The sequence below is a fragment of the Dictyostelium purpureum genome (genome assembly GCF_000190715.1).
Source record: "Dictyostelium purpureum unplaced genomic scaffold DICPUscaffold_74, whole genome shotgun sequence".
Taxonomy (NCBI): domain Eukaryota; phylum Evosea; class Eumycetozoa; order Dictyosteliales; family Dictyosteliaceae; genus Dictyostelium; species Dictyostelium purpureum.
The window spans coordinates 1-18,938 of NW_003519411.1; the positions used below are offsets into that span (position 1 = coordinate 1).

The 18,938-nt window shown below is 23.9% G+C and overlaps 10 protein-coding genes across 10 annotated transcripts in view; 4 read left to right on the forward strand and 6 right to left on the reverse strand.

The window, feature by feature from the left end:
* Positions 1–1,464: 1,464 nt before the first annotated feature.
* DICPUDRAFT_150568 (uncharacterized protein) lies at positions 1,465–4,131 on the forward strand (the record flags this gene model as incomplete). The annotated part of the gene is made up of 1 exon (XM_003286531.1): positions 1,465–4,131. The coding sequence occupies one exon, from the start codon at positions 1,465–1,467 to the stop codon at positions 4,129–4,131; it is 2,667 nt and encodes an 888-aa protein (XP_003286579.1).
* A 762-nt stretch (positions 4,132–4,893) lies between these two features.
* Positions 4,894–7,033, reverse strand: DICPUDRAFT_150569 (uncharacterized protein; the record flags this gene model as incomplete). The annotated part of the gene is made up of 2 exons (XM_003286550.1): positions 4,894–6,303; positions 6,377–7,033. 2 exons carry the CDS (start codon positions 7,031–7,033, stop codon positions 4,894–4,896), a joined length of 2,067 nt encoding a protein of 688 aa, XP_003286598.1.
* Positions 7,034–7,499: 466 nt separating this feature from the next.
* DICPUDRAFT_150570 (uncharacterized protein) lies at positions 7,500–9,019 on the reverse strand (the record flags this gene model as incomplete). Its single annotated transcript, XM_003286551.1, has 4 exons — positions 7,500–7,637; positions 7,727–8,056; positions 8,137–8,583; positions 8,867–9,019. 4 exons carry the CDS (start codon positions 9,017–9,019, stop codon positions 7,500–7,502), a joined length of 1,068 nt encoding a protein of 355 aa, XP_003286599.1.
* A 371-nt stretch (positions 9,020–9,390) lies between these two features.
* DICPUDRAFT_150571 (uncharacterized protein) lies at positions 9,391–11,277 on the reverse strand (the record flags this gene model as incomplete). The annotated part of the gene is made up of 3 exons (XM_003286552.1): positions 9,391–9,491; positions 9,730–10,551; positions 10,632–11,277. 3 exons carry the CDS (start codon positions 11,275–11,277, stop codon positions 9,391–9,393), a joined length of 1,569 nt encoding a protein of 522 aa, XP_003286600.1.
* Positions 11,278–11,573: 296 nt separating this feature from the next.
* On the reverse strand, positions 11,574–12,728 carry DICPUDRAFT_54356 (transcription initiation factor TFIID subunit; the record flags this gene model as incomplete). Its single annotated transcript, XM_003286553.1, has 2 exons — positions 11,574–12,601; positions 12,689–12,728. The coding sequence occupies 2 exons, from the start codon at positions 12,726–12,728 to the stop codon at positions 12,321–12,323; spliced, it is 321 nt and encodes a 106-aa protein (XP_003286601.1). The 3' UTR covers positions 11,574–12,320.
* Positions 12,729–13,128: 400 nt separating this feature from the next.
* On the forward strand, positions 13,129–14,336 carry DICPUDRAFT_150573 (cysteine synthase; the record flags this gene model as incomplete). Its single annotated transcript, XM_003286532.1, has 3 exons — positions 13,129–13,311; positions 13,393–13,627; positions 13,651–14,336. The coding sequence occupies 3 exons, from the start codon at positions 13,129–13,131 to the stop codon at positions 14,334–14,336; spliced, it is 1,104 nt and encodes a 367-aa protein (XP_003286580.1).
* An 82-nt stretch (positions 14,337–14,418) lies between these two features.
* DICPUDRAFT_150574 (uncharacterized protein) lies at positions 14,419–15,816 on the reverse strand (the record flags this gene model as incomplete). Its single annotated transcript, XM_003286554.1, has 2 exons — positions 14,419–14,594; positions 14,670–15,816. 2 exons carry the CDS (start codon positions 15,814–15,816, stop codon positions 14,419–14,421), a joined length of 1,323 nt encoding a protein of 440 aa, XP_003286602.1.
* Positions 15,817–16,275: 459 nt separating this feature from the next.
* Positions 16,276–17,309, forward strand: DICPUDRAFT_150575 (uncharacterized protein; the record flags this gene model as incomplete). Its single annotated transcript, XM_003286533.1, has 2 exons — positions 16,276–16,350; positions 16,428–17,309. The coding sequence occupies 2 exons, from the start codon at positions 16,276–16,278 to the stop codon at positions 17,307–17,309; spliced, it is 957 nt and encodes a 318-aa protein (XP_003286581.1).
* A 270-nt stretch (positions 17,310–17,579) lies between these two features.
* DICPUDRAFT_31172 (uncharacterized protein) lies at positions 17,580–18,583 on the forward strand (the record flags this gene model as incomplete). Its single annotated transcript, XM_003286534.1, has 4 exons — positions 17,580–17,825; positions 17,902–18,171; positions 18,243–18,311; positions 18,380–18,583. The coding sequence occupies 4 exons, from the start codon at positions 17,580–17,582 to the stop codon at positions 18,581–18,583; spliced, it is 789 nt and encodes a 262-aa protein (XP_003286582.1).
* Positions 18,584–18,683: 100 nt separating this feature from the next.
* Positions 18,684–18,938, reverse strand: part of DICPUDRAFT_77465 (uncharacterized protein) — a gene marked incomplete at both ends in the record, with an annotated part of 2,129 nt that continues 1,874 nt past the window's right edge. The window contains one exon of the mRNA XM_003286555.1: positions 18,684–18,908. Within this exon, the coding sequence (XP_003286603.1) occupies positions 18,684–18,908 (225 nt within the window). The remainder of the gene's footprint in view (positions 18,909–18,938) is intronic.

Consider the following 18,938-nt stretch of genomic DNA (forward strand, 5'->3'; position numbering starts at 1 on the left):
GGTTAAGTCTTGGACCGTATAACTTTTAACAAAAAAGAAAGAAAAAAAATAAAAAAAAAAATAAAAAAATTCTTTTAAATTAGTTTAATAATACATTAATTTTTTTAATAATATTATATAACTAACGTAAAGACGAGTAAATAGTCGAATTTCATTGATAATATAATAGAGCATCACGATTTTTTTTAAAATTATTGGTTAAAATTTTTTTTTCTTTTTTTTTTTTTTTTTTTTATTTTCTTTTTTTTTATTTTGAATTATAAAAACCTATTAAAAATAAATTTCATAGCATTTTATTATTCAGCCTCCTTTGGGATAAGTAATAAATTAAAAGTATATTTCAAATAATATTTTTATTATAAAATTATAATTATTTGTTTTTTTATTTATTTAAATTTTTTAATATTTATCATCATTATCATCATTATCATCATTATCATTATCATTATCATTGCCATTATTATCTTTTCTTTATCATTATCGCTCTCATTATTTCAATTTTTTAACTAATAAAGCCTTAATTGGCAAAAATAAAAAAAAAAAAAAAAAAAAAAATATAATCATATAAATATTTTTATTTATTTGATGATTATCATCAATTTAATTTTAAAATTTTTATTTATTTTTAATTTATTTTAAAATTTAAAATTGTTAAATCACCATTCTTCCAATTTTTATTTTTTTCCAATCTAAAAATAATTTCATTTTAATTTGCTATTTTAAGATTTAATCAAATCTCTAAAAAATAAGACCCAATATATAATATTATTTAAATATGTGTGTATGCACACAACGAACGCTAAATCATATTTTTTTAATAGTTTTCGTTTTTTTTTTTTATTGTCGCAGATTCTATGCTAAAACGAAAATTTTTTTACAAAAAAAAAAAAAAAAAAATTAAAAAAGAAAAAAAAAAAAGATGATTTTTTGTGTTATTCGTTTTTTACATATATTTTATTTTTTATATAATTAAATAATTTTTTTTATTTTTTTTTGAATTCAAAAAAATGATATTAATATTAACCTTTTTTTTTTTTTTTTTTTTTTTTTTTTTTTTTTTTTCTTCTCTTTAGATTTTAATAATTTATTAATTAAATTTTAGTAAAAGAAATAATTTGTGATATTTGTCACATTTTTAAATTGCCTTTTTTAAAAACAAAATTATTTTTACTTGATTTAATTTGAAATTTATATCTGTAATTAGATTGCTTATTTTATCATTTTTTCATTTTATTATTACAATCCTTTTTTAGTAGCCCCCACACCTTTGGGTTTTTTTATTTTTTATTTTTTTTTTTTAAATCAATATTATTCATAAATTTGTTTTTTTTTTTTTTTTTTTAATTCATTGCATAGAAAAAACCATTTTGATAATATATAAATAATAAATTATAATTTTATAGTGTTTATATTCAATAATAATAGTTATATAACAACAAAAATAGTAATAATAATAATATTAAAATGACAAATGAATCAATTTTATACTTTGATTCAACAATCAATCTTTTAAAAAATGAGATCTCTAGTCTCAACTCTACTTATCGTTCAAAGGTTAAATTAATAAAACCAACCGATCATTTTGGACCACTCCCAAATGAATTAACTTTAAATGAACAAGTTGATTTCGTTGAAGATCTTTTTTCATATTTAAGATTAACTAGAAACTCAATTGTAAACGAAGGAAATGCAAAGTCTAAAAATTTTTATGACCAATGTTCACACGGTAAACATCCAAATTGCCAAATCAGTTTAAAGCATCCAATCTCTGATCATTCCGATTATAGTGACCATGTTAATCCAGAATCAACAAACTCTAATATTTTCGTATATCTCAGGGGTTTTGAAGAAGTCGATAACAAAAGTCCACATGAAATCATGACAAAATTTCAAAGAAAAATGAAAGCAACTCTAAACAAGTTTACTCCATTCAATAAGGTCAATGGTAAATCTATAATTGAAGAATCCACCTCAAACAACGATATTCAAAATAACAATCAATTCTTTAGTTATCCACATGTTCAATACTCAACAACAAAGAAACTCAATGTTTTGGATTATGATCAATCTATTAGAGTTTTATTTTCAAATTTATATTTTGCAGGTTTAAGAGGTATTAAAGATCCAATTTATTCAAGTTTTAATGAATTTAAATACGACTATATTGGAGATTTAATAAACAAATCAATTATTAATATCCAGCTTAGTTTACAAGAAATAAAAGATCAAATAAAGAGTGATATTGAAAACTCATCAGTTCCAGAATCACAAATACCAAATATTATTCAAGCTTCAATTGAAAACCAATCACCGGAAATCCTTGATCCAAGTTATTTTTCTCAAAATCAAATGGTCGATGATTTAAGAATTCCATCAATCTTATTAAATAACAATTTTGATCTTTCAAATATTCTTTTTAATAATAATAACAGTGATAATAATAACAACGATTTAAATGAAACAGATCCAGATATATTAGCATTAGACCAATATATAGCTAATAGTAATAATATTGATAGTAACCACGTCTATGATAATTCCAATATTATTTATGATAATAACAATGTTATTTATGATAATAGCAATATTATTGATGATAATAACAATATTATTAATGATAATAGCAATATTATTTATGACAATAATATCAGAGATATTGAAATTGATATTAATATGTTGGAAAGTATTGAACAAGATGAAATTGGCGAAGAAGAAACGAACAGAGATACTGAAGAAGAAGAAGAAGAAGAACCATCACCTCCACCAAAAAGAATTATAACTAGAAATAGTGCAAGGTTCGAAAGATATGGTGCAAGTCAAGAAATTAAAAAAAAGACCAGAAATTCAAAACCAACTAAAAAATCAAAAAAATATGATACTAGCTACATTGAAGAAGAGGAAAAATTAATCAAAGTTAAGCGTATCGAAAAGTGGAAGAGTTCAGATAGAAATATTAACAGATCAAAAATAAATGCAAAAGATAAAGTTTTAAGACAAAATCGTAACAATAGATATTTAAATTTAGATTTAAATCCAAAACCTACCACTGAAGGTGATTCAATAAATAAGAAATTAAGAAAAGAAGGTTTGAAGTATCATCTCAACTTTAAACAATACAGAAACTCTTATCCACCAACATTTATTATTAATGGTATTTCTTATGGCCCAGGTCGTGATGCAAATATTGAAAATGACAAAGAACCAATCCAATTAGATCGAGTTTCAAAGGATACTTTTATACCTGTTACTCCAATCCTTCCTAGATTGGTAGAGAACCAACCCATCGGACCAGTATCAGAAGATCCTGTTTACAATGAAAATGAAATCGAGGTTACAAACTCGATTCTCCAATCAAATATCGAAATGCACAACATTAGATTTGAAAAAAGAAAGAAATATTTAAAGGTACAAAAGGAATCAGAGTACACTTTAATGGATCTTGCTTTCGATTTAGAGGCGGTTCAACCTAATGAAATTGTACCAATCACCCCAGATTTATTTTTAGTCGGTAAAGACGATGGAGACGATGAGGACGATGAAGACGATGATAGTAGCATTAGTGGTAGCAGTTGTGTTAGTGGTGTCAGTAAAAGTGAAAGTGTCAAAAGCTATAATTCAAATAAAAGTTTAAAACTAGATTTCGATTTAGACTTTGACAATTTAACTTATGATCCTAAACTAAAACTAACCCTCGAAGATATTACAAGAGAATTAACTGCAAAAAATAAGATGCCTCCAATCGATTATGAAGAAACCACTACCCATAACTTTGTCTTCAAACCATATCAAAGAAAAAGATTGGATTTTTATTGGGAAATTTTACTAAAGAACAATCTTTTCAATAACGACTCATACAGATTCATCGCCAAGGAATTAGATTTATCATTTAATCAAGTTTCATGTGCATTAAAAGGCAGAAAAGTAAAATACCTCAAGAGTAATGATGAATTCCGTATTGATAGCAAACCAATTTCAAAATTAAGTAAGCCAGAAATACTAGTGGAAATTCAAAAAAGAGGAGGAACAGGTTCAATCCTCCAACCAAAAGATTTACTTTTAGACATTCTTAGAGAACAAATAAGAAATAACATTACAAAACCAAGTAAACATTTGTATACTGTATGGTTCTAATAATAATAATAATAATAATAATAATAATAATAATAATAATAATAATAATAATAATAATAATAATAATAATAATAATAATAATAATAATATTAAAAATTATTGTTATATAAAAACAAAAACAAAAAAAATAAGACAAACAATAAATAATATTATAAAAATAATTTTTTTAAAAAAAAAATTATTTTTCTTTTTTTGAATATTAAATATAACTTTTGATTTATCTTATTTATTTATCTTTCTATCTATCCAATTTTTTTACCAAAATTTTAATTAAATAAAATTTTTTTTTTTTTTATTTTTTTTTTTTTTGCTTAAAAAATAAAGACTATTACTTTGATCCTCGGGATCGAGGATGTAAAATAATTAATAAATATTATTAAATTTAAATTATTATAATAATTAGTATTTTAAAAACTTTATTATTAAAGATTATTTGTTTTTTTCTTTATTCCATTTTAATTAATTTTTTTTTTTTTCTACTTTTAAAAAATTATTATAATTTTTTTATATTTTGGGGTAAATATTTTTATTGATTCTTTATTTTACAGATTTATATTTATTTTCTTTATAAATTGATTCGTTCTATTTTATTCTTTTAGTAAAAAGAAAAAAAAAACTGGTGTTCTTTCACTTTAAAAAATAATTTCTTTAAAAATAGAAAATATACACCTTTTTTTTAATATTAAAATTTTTTTAAAAATAATCTTTGTAAACCAAAAGAGTTTTTGTAAACGAAAAAAAAAATTTATTATTGCTTTATTATTAATATTTTAATTGTAAAAGATATTTTAATTGAACTTGATCTACAGAATATACAATATATTGATGTTCCAAACATGAAACTTGTTTGTTTTTATATGGAGAGTCGACAATTTTACCATATGGAATAGTATAACCATCTGTGTGAGAGTGTACATTCTTTGGATCTGGTTCGATTGAACCCAAAGCAAGAGTTGAGTTTGTTCCATTGATTGGTTTTTCCATATATTGATCTCTATATAAATCAGCAGTTTTACCAAGGGTAACATCACCAAGTAACATACAAAAATCATTTGAACCGCTAGTACGGCAATAGTTGGCTGATAATGACATAATATCTGCAAAATAAATACCTTTACCAAAACGATAACCACTAACTGGAGCCTCTGGTGGTGCAATTCTTAAACCTTGAGAAATAATACCAACGAAATTAGTTAAACGAGAACCATGCCATAAGAGTTTTCTATTACCAAGGTGAAGAGATTTCTTGAAACGATCAGCCTCGCCTTCACGGTCAATCTTGAAAACATTAATAATCTCTGGGGTTTTTCCTTTATAAGTGTTAATAACATAGGTTTCGATATCTTTAAACTCGGTAGTATGTCTATCTAATGGAATAATTTCAGTCTTAAGATTCTTGTAATGTGACTCTAAAATATTTGAATCATCACTTTCGGCTTCTTTGATAAGTGTTGTAGCAATTTCAATATCAGCAAGATTTTGAAGCATAGTCATTTTTGCAAGGAGCATTTGGTGGGAATTAATAGTTGGTGGTGGTTGCATAACATTATCGGATACATGTGGGATGGCAGTATAGAATTTTGATGAAAGACTAACTAAATTATCTTTGCTTTTACCCAAGAGAACCTCTTCAATTTCTTTTAATACCATATAGCCTTTAGTGATTTGAGTTTTTGATAATTTACCAAGTGGCATCTTTTTGAGATCGACCTTAGCTTCGGCCATTGTTCTTTTCATCATCTTTACATCGAAAATTAATTTAATTAAATCTTGAACTCTTTCGTCTAATGTGCATTCTTTTTTGTGGGTGGCTGCTTTTGGTTTGCTCTTAGTTTGTTCACTCTTATCATCGATACTGTAATCTAATTCAATTAAATCGTACTTGCCAGCTACTTTCCTGAAATTCTTTCTGTTATTGAATGGATTTTTGGTTTTTTCAAAGAATTTCTCGTTAAATAAACTAATTGCAGCGTGGAGATTTGCTTTTGAATAGTCGAATCTCTTTCCTATACCCTTGAGACCTTCTCTACCCCAACGATTCCAAACGGTATAGTTTTGACCATTATCTGACTCTAAAATTTGAATAATATAGAATTTGTTGTTATTTTGAGCAATTTCAGTTTGATTGAGTGTTGCGTCATATACATCTTTACCATCATCATATACATGATACTAAATAAAATAAAAATTAATAATTAATAATAATTAAATAAAACCAAAAACAATAGAATTTCTATATACATACATTTTTATCTGGGAAGTGCATATCAACAGCAGCTCTACCATGGACTTTAACGGTTACTTTATTGCTATCGTCATCTGAATCCTCAATATCGGATGAGAACTCTTCTGTGGTATTTGATTTTTCAGATTTTGATTCATCAACATTTTTTGTTTTCTTTTTTGAACGAGTTGTAAGTTTATTGGTATCTTCTTCAGACTCTTCAGATTCTGGCTCTGGCTCTTTACCTCTTTTAGCAGCAGCTTTCTTTGAACCTCTCTTTGGTGGTGGTGCAACCTTTTCCTCCTCTTCTTCTTCTTCTTCATCTTCTGCATCATCACTATCTGAAATAATAAAATCTTTTTCGTCTAATTTTTTTGAAGCTTCAATACATTTGTGAATAAATTGTTCGCTAACAATAAAGATTCCTTGTTTTTTGGCTTTTTGAACTGATGCACTATTCTTCTTGAAATCCTCAGCTGTTGAAACTAAATGAGTAACCTTTAATGTAACACCTTTAGCAGTAGATGAACCATGGTTTTCAACTTTTTTAATTAATTCACTTTGTGTAACTGAGAATGTGCCTGAAAATGAAAATATAATACCATCAAAAAAATTTTTGGCAGTGGTTGAAGTATTATCTCCTTCGTCACTTTGGGTTATTTTTCTTTTTGGTGGCATTGTTTAATTTTGAAAAAAAATATTTAATCTAACAAATATAAATAAAATAATTATTAATACAATGAAAAAAAATATATATTATAAACACAATTAAAAAAAAAAAAATAACAGTTATTGGTTAAAAAAAAAATTTTTAAAAAAAAAAGATATTTAAAAAAAAAAAAATTTTAAATAAATAAAAAAAAAATAAAAAAAAAAAATAAAAAAAATATAACTATTACTTTTTAGATGGGTATCTTATATATTTACTTTAGTATTATTCCTTGTTTCTTGTTTGCTGTTAAAATAATAATGATAAAAAAAAAACTGAAAAAAGTTTATGATGAATAAAAAAAAAAAAAAAAAATTGTAGTAGATTTTTCTTAGTATGTTTAAAAAACTTATAATTTTTCTTTTTTTTTTAAAAATTTTCTTTTTTATTTTTTTTTAATTTTTTTTTTTTATTTAAATAAAAATATTATATAAATTAGTTTGTTTTCTTTGAAGTTGAAGCAGTGGCTTCTTCATTTAAATTTGAGAAAATTAATTTTTTGAATTGACCTTTAACGGCAGAAACAAGTAATGATGAACCAACACAGAATGGAACTAAATATAATAAAGCAGGCTATTATGATGAAAAAAAAAGAAAAAAAAAAAAATTAATATCTTTAAAAGGAATGTTTGCTACTATAAAAAAATTATTTTGATATTTACTTGAGCAGCTTTGAAAACGTGCATAACGAAAATTGTGGTGAATAAACCTAAAGCATAAGCAACTAAAGTACTTGAGAAATAAGTGGTTTTCATTGGACCTTTACCTTTGGTTTTTTTTTCTTGGTGAAGGTGTCTATCGAAACGTAAAAGTAAGGCAATGAAAATACCTGGTAAAACAATATCACCTAAACCTAACATTGAGAATTGGAAAGTTTCAGCAAAGATATTCTTTGGGAAAAGTAATTTAATTGGGGCATCGAAACTTTTGGCGACAGTGACCATAACATCTGTACCAAATACCCAAAAGATATCATAAAAGAATAAACCAACCTATTTACAAAAAAAAAAAAAAATTAAAAATTAGTTTCTGTTGTATCTATTTAAATATTTGTGTGATTCGAATTACTTACTAATAAAATTACACCAACTGAATATTCGCTTAAACTAATAAGACTGATACCTTGAATTGAAAAAGTAAGACCAAAGATATTATTGGCAATCCAGTTTTTAGTTTTAATGTACCAAACTGAAAAGGCAGCTGAAATTAAGAAAGCAATAATATCTGGAATATCGATATTTACATCTTTTGCATCGAGAACATATTTGATGTGTGGAATTTTGAATGAAATTAATGATTTCTTTGGTTCTTTAGTGTTATTGTTGCTTCCAGCTAAATATCTAAATAATGTACTTAAAACACCTGTCATTGCAAAGGTACCAATAATTAAAAAGTAATATTGAAGAATTGTATTGACTAAATCTTTATCGAAATATTTGAAACAAAGGTAAAGTCCAAAAAGGAATATACTACCAACGATTGGGAAAGTATAGGCGTCGCTTTTACTCATTGATTCATTCTATAAAAATAACGTAATTTGGTTAGTTTCTTGTTTATTGTTTTTTTTATTATTATTATAATTTATTTTAAATGATTATTTATTTATAATGGATCTATTGATTGATATGTTATTTTTATTACTGTGGATCTTTAAGGTGGGTAATGATTTTTTTATTATTATTTATATTTTGAAAGTGGGTAATGTTTTTTTTTTAGTTTTTTCATAAATTTTTTACACACACAATTACTTCTATATATTCTATTTGTTTTGTTATATTATTTATTTTTTTAATTTTTCTTACTTTAGTTTCTTTTAATGATAAATATGAACCAATATAAATTGGGATAATGGCCATTGTCCAAATTGCAAAATATGCAATTAATAAACCAGTATCTGGAAGGGTTAAATCCATTTTTAAATTTTTGAAACTTTCAACTGCGCCTGCTAAATCCATCTTTTTATTTCTATCTTATTTTATTTAATTAAAAACTAGAATAAGATAATTAAATGATAATAAATATTAAAAATTTAAAAATTTGAACACAAAAAAAAAATTTTTTTAAAAATTTTTTTTTTTTTTTTTTTTAAATATAAAAAAAAAATTAAAAATAATTATTTTTAAAATATAAAAAAATTTCTTTGATGACGCATTTGTGTGAAAAATTGAAAAAAGAAAAAATAAACACATACCTTTTGAACAGATTATTTTTTATTTTAACACTTAATGTTTTTTTCTAAAGACAAACAAATAAATAAAATAAATTTTTTTTTTTTTTTTTTTTTGATATACACTAATACACAAGTTTTTAAAAGATCTATATTTATTTAACATATTAAACAATTATCTTTACGACTTTTTTTATTATTTTTATTTTTACTTTTAATAAAACTACAAATTTCTAAATTGTTATCAGTCAAAATAGTGCCTAAATAAATAAATATAAAAAAATAAATAAATTGGGATAAATAAATTAAAATTAATAAATTTATAGATTTAAATAAAATTAACATATCAAGAATTTAATGGGTAATAGTATCATATAACAATAATTTTTAATATTATTATTATTATTATTATTATTATTATTATTATGATCATGATATTATTTTACCCCACAATTTTTTTTTTTTTCTGTGTGAATAAATTAATTTTTAAATATTTACCTTGATATGACAAAAAAGTTAAATTTGTTAGATTTGGATTGATTAATCTATGAAAATTAGAACCAACTGTTAATTGTTTTAATGTTGTTGGCACATCTAATAATGAGGAGTTAAAAGCTTCACCGAGTACAAGAGTTTCTAATGATTCACCAATATTTGATTTTGAGATTGGATGGTTAAATTTATCCCCAACAAGTAAATATCTTAGGTTTTTCTCTGGGAGCAGTTCATTTGAAATTCTATGGTTAAATTGAGAAGATAGTTTTAAAAATGTGAGTGAAGATGGAAGGGTTGATGGTAATGGCTTATTATAGTGAAACCCAAAGGATAAAGCAGTTAAACCCACTGGTAAAACATTATCTTTAATTTCTTGATTATATTCGAATGATAGTTTAAGAGTTTTTAATGATTTTGGTAAGCTGCCAATTTCTAATGGTTGGTTATAGTACGAACCAAATTTTAAATAGGTTAATGTCTGAGGTAATGTCTGTGGGTCTATTGGTTGTTGGAAACATTTACCAAACTCTAAATAGGTTAAATTTGAAATATTTGCAAACAATCCCTTGCTAAGTGCTTGATTGTACTTGAACCCAAATTGAAGAGCTTTCAAATTTGATGGTAACGAAAAGTCTTCAATAATTTCATTGAAAGAATCTTTAAACTGAATTTTAATTACCGAGTTTGGAAGATGACCTAATTGAATTTTTTTGTTAAATGATTTCCCAAAAATAATAACTTTCAATGAGTTTGGTAATGCTCCATCAACTAAATATTCATTATAGTTCCTTCCAAATTCTAATGATGTTAAAGAGTTTGGTAAAACTAGAGTTTATAAAAAAAAAATAGAAATTAGCATTTGAAAAATATTAAGAATAAATAGTCAATATATGTATATGGCTTACCATATTTATTAATTTGACTATTAAAATTGTATCCAAAAATTAAAGTTTTAATTGAATTTGGGAAGAAGTACATTGGTATGCAACTATTATCATGGAAATACAATTTGGTGACAGTATCAGGGATATTGGATTCTTCATCAATGATTACTTCATCATTTAATAAATTATCAATAATTAAAGGTTGATGTAGTTGTATATAATCTTGAGATTCTTGTCTTTTTCTTGTAACTACTCTTTCAATTTCTAATCTTGATAATCTTTCCAATTCAAATGGGTCATATAAAAAGCTGTTGATTTGATAATGCATCGTTTCTAAGTAGTCTCTATATTTGAAGCATTTCAATGTATCGTGATTAAATGAATATTGTGTCGTTTTGCTGTATTTTTGAACGATTCTATAGATCATTAGGTGTTTGACAATTCTTTCTTTTATTAACGCATTTCTCCAAATTTGAAAAAATAAATAGTCATTTGAATGGTCATCGTGTTCACTATCGAAGCTATACTGACTTTCCATATTTGTCATATTATTATATTCACTGACATCATTGTCTATTTCATTATTACTGCTTATTATATTATTATTATTATTATTTATTTCTGTTTTACCAATATTTAAAAAAGTTTCACTTCCTAAACTTTCCATTATTTTTTTTTATTTTTTTTTTTTTATTTTTTATATTTATTATTTTAATTTTATATTTTATATTTTATATTTTATATTTTAAATTTTATATTTTATATTTTAAATTTTATATTTTATATATTTATAGTTATTTGTTTTATGGTGTGATGAATGCTGTAGTAGAATGATTAAAATTTTAAAAAATTATTATATTAAATATTATTATTATTATTATAAAAAAATAAATAATAAATTATATATTATTTTTAATAAAAATAGAAAAATGGATATTTTTTTTAAAAACAAAAAAAAAATATAAATTATAAAAATAAAATAATTATTTATTTTTTATCTATAAAATTAATAAAAAATTTGTTGAAATATCTATATTTCCAAAATTTTTTAACAAATCATCACAAAAAAAAAATCTTTATTTGAAATTAAAATGAATTTATTGTAAATGATAGAGATAGTAATTTTTATAAGATTTTTTTTATTAAAACCAAAAATTATTTGAAAATAGCGGTAAATTTATTATTTAGATTGTATGTATAATGATTTTATTATTTTTGTTAAATAACAATGATGATTTTGATTATGAGATTTTATAAGGTTTTTTTTTTTATATACACAAGAAATTAATTTTTGAAAAAAAAAGAAAAAATAAATAAATGAAAAAAAAAGTTCTATAATTGGTATATACATATATTATTGCTGTTAAGATTGTTGGTGGGTGGGAAATTGAAATTGAATATAACGATTTTGTAGTTGATACAAGTGTTTTATGGTGAATATAATATGGTTTTGATTTGTCAGTTGAATTTATGATTAATATTTTATAAAATAAAATTAAGTTAAAAAGAGGTTGGGGCGGTTATTAAAGTAATTTGGATGATGGCCATTAAAAATTAAATCGGTATATTGTAAATCGTTATTATATGGTGATTTGGTAAATAGTAAGGTGATAAATGGTAAAATGGTGAAATGGTAAATTGTAAAGTGTTAAAAGGTAAAATGGTAAAGGGAATTATATAATATAGGTGTGGTGGTGAATATTATAGTTATTATTGTTCCTCTTCTTCAATATTTGTATCGTCGAATGCTTTTTTGGCTTTCTTTAATTCTTCATTCATTCTTAATAATTCAATAACTCTGTAGTACTTCTTTGGATCTTTTCTAACTAAAAATACTAAATCCTCTGTTTGGAATTTGCCTCTTTTATTTGAAACTTGGGCTGCTTTTAATGTCATTTCTTGAATAAATTCGAATACTAATTCTTCTAATAAGTCTATAGATTCATGTAATGGTTCTCTTACATCCCCAAAACCATACATCATATGTTTCACTAAAATAAATGAACATGTTGAAATAAATTAGTTTATTGTTTTTTTTTTTTTTTTGTTAAAGATAAATAAATAAATAAACTACATACATTCTTTTGAAAACATCCTTTTTCTTTTATTTGTCGACATTTTAAAATTAAACTTTAATTAAACTAAATTGTTTAAAAATAATAATTTATAAAAAAAAAAAAATGAAAAAATGAAATAAACAAAAATTTTTTTTTAAAAAAAAATTAAAAAAAATAAAAATATTTAAAATTAATTAAATAATATTCTAATAATTTTAATAATTTTAGGCAATGATTTAAATAAGATAATTATCTTATTTATTTGTTAGTATATTTATCTTTTTTCTTTTTTTTTATTTTTTTTTATTTTTTAATTTTTTTTTTTTTTTATTTTTTTTATTTTTTTTTTAATTTTTTTTTTTTAAAATTTTAAATTAAATTAAAAAAACGAATCCACAATTACATAATTACATTAATATCTTTTAAATTGTTATTATTATTTTTATTTTTATTTTTGTAAAATGTTTTCATATTTTTCAAATTATTTTAATTCAGAAGAACAACCACAAGAACAACAGGAAGAAGAAGTTCAAAATGAAATAAATACAGTATATCACAGTGGTATTTCTAATGGTATTATTGATACCATTGGTAATACACCATTAATTAGAATAAAGTCATTATCTGAAGCAACTGGTTGTGAGGTAGGTAAAAAAATTGACATATATGCTAATGTATACATACATTATTATTGACATTAATAATAATTTTACTTTTTTTTTTAGATTTATGGAAAAGCAGAATTTATGAACCCGGGTGGTAGTCCAAAGGATAGAGTTGCAAAATCAATAATTTTAGATGGCGAAAAGAGTGGATTATTAAAAGAAGGATCAACCATTGTTGAAGCAACAGCAGGTAGTACAGGTATATCGTTAACAATGTTGGGTAAATCTAGAGGATATAACGTTCAATTATTCATACCAGATAATGTATCAAAAGAAAAAGTAGAGCTTTGGAAATGTTAGGCGCCGAAACTAAAATAGTACTCATTGTAGGAATGAATAATGCAAATCATTTCATGCATTGTGCATATCAACGTTGTTTAGGTGACTCTACAGCATTCTATGCAAATCAATTCGATAATTTATCAAATTTCAGTGCTCACTACACAGGTACAGGTCCAGAAATCTGGAAACAAACTCGTGGTGATATTGATGGATTTATTGCAGCAGCAGGTACCGGAGGAACTGTAGCAGGTATATCTAGTTATTTGAAATCACGTAAATCTTCAATCGAATGTTGGTTAATCGACCCACCAGGTTCTGGTCTTTATAGTTTAGTTAACACTGGTGTTATTTTTCATCCAAAAGATAGATTGGTCGTTGAAAAGTTGGGACCACGTTCATTTTACGAAGGTGTTGGTGTCAACAGAAAAACTGAAAACTTTAATAAAGCATCTCTAAATGGTGCTTATCGTGGCACAGAAGAAGAGGGTATCGATATGGCTCACTATTTGTTAAAACATGACGGTTTATTTTTAGGTGGTTCATCTGCTCTTAATTGTGTTGGTGCAGTTAAATTGGCTCGTAAACTAGGTCCTGGTAAAACTATTGTAACTGTTTTATGTGATTCCGGTCATCGTTACACATCAAGATTATATAGTAAAACATGGTTAAAAGATCACAATTTCGAAGTTTCAGATTTATCAAATTTAAATTTTGTAAAATAAAAAATAAATAAAAATAAAAATAAAAATAAAGTAAAACAATTATAGTTTAATTTTGTAATAATAATAATAATGCTTTTTTTTATTAGGCAATTACATAATATGAAGAGCCAATAATAACAAATGTTAATAATGTAACTAAAATAACTGAAATAATCGATGGTTTCATATATCCCTTTTTTAAATAGTTTGAGAGTACTTTGTTTCTTCTTATGCCAATAATTGTTAATGAAATACCATAGGCGAAAAATATTATTGATACTAAATTAAAAAAAAAACAGAGGGGTTAGTATTAAATGCTTTTTTTTTTTGTCATTGTTTTGATGAGATATTTACCAATAAGTGTTTTGGTTGTTACACCTATTCTCGACAGAACGGCAACACCCAAACCAGTGATCGATAGTCCAGTTCTAATATATCCAGCTAATGAACGATCGGTTGCACAAATATCCTCTTTAATCATTTCGACATCATCCATTTGCATTAATAGTTTCGGGGGAATTAAATATAATTTAGCCTTTCTCTTTATTGATTCCCTTAAATTTGGTGTTGTTGGTGCAGTAGCGGTAGGAGTAGGCACAGTGCTTGGTTTTTTCTTTGGTGATAGTATGGGTGTTGTCGGTAATGATTCTATACGTGGTGATAATGATATTGGTGATCTAACACTTTTAGTAATAGGCAGTGATTTGGTGCTGGATATTGAAGTTGATTTTGATAGTCTTGATGGTTTCCTCCTTAATACCGAATTTGCTAGTGATTCGTTTAATACCTGTCTATTTGATTCGATATCTTCTATATTTAATTTAAAATCATCAGAATATTCATGAAAACCATAGTCATCTTCATAATAAAATGGTGATAACTCTAGTAGATCTTTATCTTCTTCTTTATCGCTTTCTTCACTTTCTTCACTTTCTTCACTTTCAATACTTTTATCGCTTTCTATTGAATATTCATCTGATTCATTATGATCCTTTTCTGTTGATTTTGAAGATCTTAATTCTTTTTTCCTTAAGTATTTTTTAAACTTTTTAAGGTCTTCTTCAGTTGTATATTCTAATAGTGTATTTAAAACATCTTCTTCGACTTGATCATAAATTTCATCTTGAAGTAATAAGCTTAAATCTATATCCTGCAGGTTTTTATTCTTTTTTAATTTCTTTAATTTCTTTAATTCGATATTCCCTTTATTTTCACTATTTTCGCTATTTTCGCTATCATCGCTTTGTTCTTCGTCACTATAATCATTTGCATTGTGATGGGCATTGTGAACTGTTCTATGAAGGATGCTACTATCACTGCTACTATCACCACTGCTTTTATCGCTTATATTGCTGCTAATGTTTTCATTATTATTATTATTATTATTATTGTCGTTAATATTATTATTATTATTTCTATTGGTATTATTTCTCGTTCTTTTGAATTTATTTCGAATTCTATGGGTATATTTAGATAAAACTGGGTTTTTTATTTTTTTCATATATTTTTTTATATATTGTTTTAGATACTGTTACTAATACTATTATTTTTATTAATTTATTAATTTATATTATTCTATTTTAAAATTTATATATTTATATTTTTCTTTTGCTTCATATTAGTTTGAATATATGTTTTTAGAAAATTGATATATACATTATTTAATATTATTTTTATCATAATGATTATTAGCAGGAGATTTTTACGATAATGAATGAAAAATTTAAATTTTATTATTTTTTAATTTACTGTTATATTTTTTTTTTATTTTTTTTTTTTTTAATTTTTATTTTATTTTTTCATTTTTTTTTTCATATTTTCATATTTTTAATTCAATTTAATTTGCCCGATCATTTATAATAATTGATTCAATATTCATTTAATTATCAAATTTTTTTTAATTATAAAACATAAAAAGTGAAAATAGATTAATACTAATAATAATAATAATAATTATAAAATGGGTAAAAAAGAAAAACAAATAAATCCAATGGAAGCATATAGAAAAGATGTTAAAAAAAAAGAAGTTAAAAAAGTAATTGTATAATTCATTAAACTTGTTTTTTATTTTATACTAATATTAAATTTTATTAAAAAATTTATAAATTTTAGCATCAACAAGATAAATTAAAAATTCAAGAAAAACAATATTTACAACAAGATCCAAAAACTTTACAAAATGAATTAAGAAAATTAGATAATTCTGAAAAGAATAAAATAAAAAAAAAACAAATTCAAAGTGCTCTAGATATTTTATTAAAAAAGAAAGATGAGGATCAAGAGGAGGAGGATGATTTTGTTGTAAAAGAAGCTGTTCAAGCTTCAAAACTAAAAGATAAGTTATTGGAGGATGCCATAAAGAAATATGGACCACCTGAAGAATCAATTTATTATGATCCAATATTAAATCCATATGGCATTCCACCTCCAGGCGCCCCAAACATAAGAAAAAAACCCGCAGCTGCCCAAAATAATAATATACCACCTGTAAATAATAATAATATGCCACCACCAATGTTTAATAAACCTCCACCTATGGGATTTACCCCACCGCCACCAATGGGATTCGTCCCACCACCACCCCCATATTTAATGAAGGGCCCACCACCAATGGGTGTTCCCCCACCGCCACATTTAATGATGAAATTACCACCACAACCCAATACTAATAATTTACCCCCACCACCTTTAGGACTTTTGCCACCTCCACCATTGGGTTTTATGCCACCTCCACCAATCCCATCATTTTTAGTTCCAAATCCAAAAGGTTCAACTAATAAAAAGAAATCAAAAAAATCAACAAATTTAGAAACAACAAAAACCCCAACCACAGAAACCACAACTTCAACCACAACCACAACTACAACAGAAACTAAAACAGAAATGAAAACATCAACAGAAACAACCACCATATCAAAAACCGAAATAGAACCAACTAGCGAAGAAGTAGACGAGGGCTTTGATGATTTCATGAATGAAATAGGTTCAATATAGATCAATTTCAATTAAATTAAAAAAATAATAAACTTTTTTCCGATTTATTTATTATTTTTTTATGTATATAAATAATAATAATAATAATAATAATAATGATCTTTTTTTTTTTTTTTTTTTTTTTGATCATTTAAAATATATTTTTTTTTAAATTCTTTTTTTTTTTTTCACTATTTTTTGAAATTTTTTCATAAATTAAAATTTTTTTTTTTTTCATTATTTTTAATTAAATTTATTTTGTTTATATATTTTTAAAAAAAAAAGAAAGAAATGTTTGGATTTGATATTCAGCCAGTTAGATCAAGAAATTGGGAAATTGAAGAGGAAGAAGACCAAAATCTCGAACCAGTTGAAATCCCAAAACCATCAATTTTATTTAATGAATCATTTCCAAAAAATGATCTTTCAAATATTACAGATTTAATTATATCAACTAAAAACTCACCATCAATTTTCATTAGATCAAATTTTGATGCATTATTTGATGAAATTGCAGAAATTGTATATGATGATATTGTATGTATAAGACCATAAATAAACTTATTACTATTCAATATTATCAATATTAATATTATTATTATTATTTATTTAGAAACCAATTAAAACTACATCAAATATTTTAAATAATAAATGTAATGTTTATAGACATAAAGAAGAAAAATCTATTGCTTTCATTGTTTTAGGTTATGATTTACCAAGTGAAAGATGTTTTAGTTTTTCTGAATCAGTTTTAAATGCATTTAATCAAGTAAAAAAAGTTGTTATTTTAGACAAGTTATTAAATTCCCATTATCTTTCTCAAGACCATACTCACCCAATTCCACCATTTGTTAGAGCTGTTTATACATCAAATTTTGAAAATGTAATTATCTTTATCAATATCAAAAGTTAAAGCTTTATTTCCAGATACTAATTATTTTTTAATACACACAGAATTGTTCACTTATTCCATTAGAGTCACCAAATATTATCGAAAATTTAAGTGCTTCATTTTTAACACTGGTAAATTTAATAATTAAAATATGCTTATAAATTATATCTGTATATTAATTTTCTTTTTTTTTTTTCAGTGCCAAGTTAATAATATCCAAGCTTGTTCAATTTTAAATTTATATGAACTAAACTTAAATATTGATAGTGTTCAATCTTTTGCACCAATTCTTAAATCACTTTATCCAAAATTATTTTCAACTAACGACAATGATATTAAAGTTCAATATAAAAATATGATTGCTTTAGTCAATAAGAGAAATGATAGAGGAATGTATATGTAATCAACTATAAGAAAAGAAATAAAAACCAAATTTGATATTAAAATATCATTAAAAGTATTATTTAATTAATTTCGTATGTGTGTATTATTTAAATATTTATTTATTTCCACTTTATTTTTGGATTTGATAAAACTTCGTCTAGTTTTGTTATTAAAGTTAGCAGATCATTTTCCATTAGTTTTATTCTTAATTGGTTAACTCTTTTTAATTGTTTCATGTTGACCAGAGTCTCTAAAGCGACAGAATATACTTGATATTGCATACAACATTCGTATCTTCTTTCATCCGGCTCGATCATACGAGAGCAAGTCTCTCTCATTTCTAACTGGTGCACGGTATACTGTAAGTATTCACA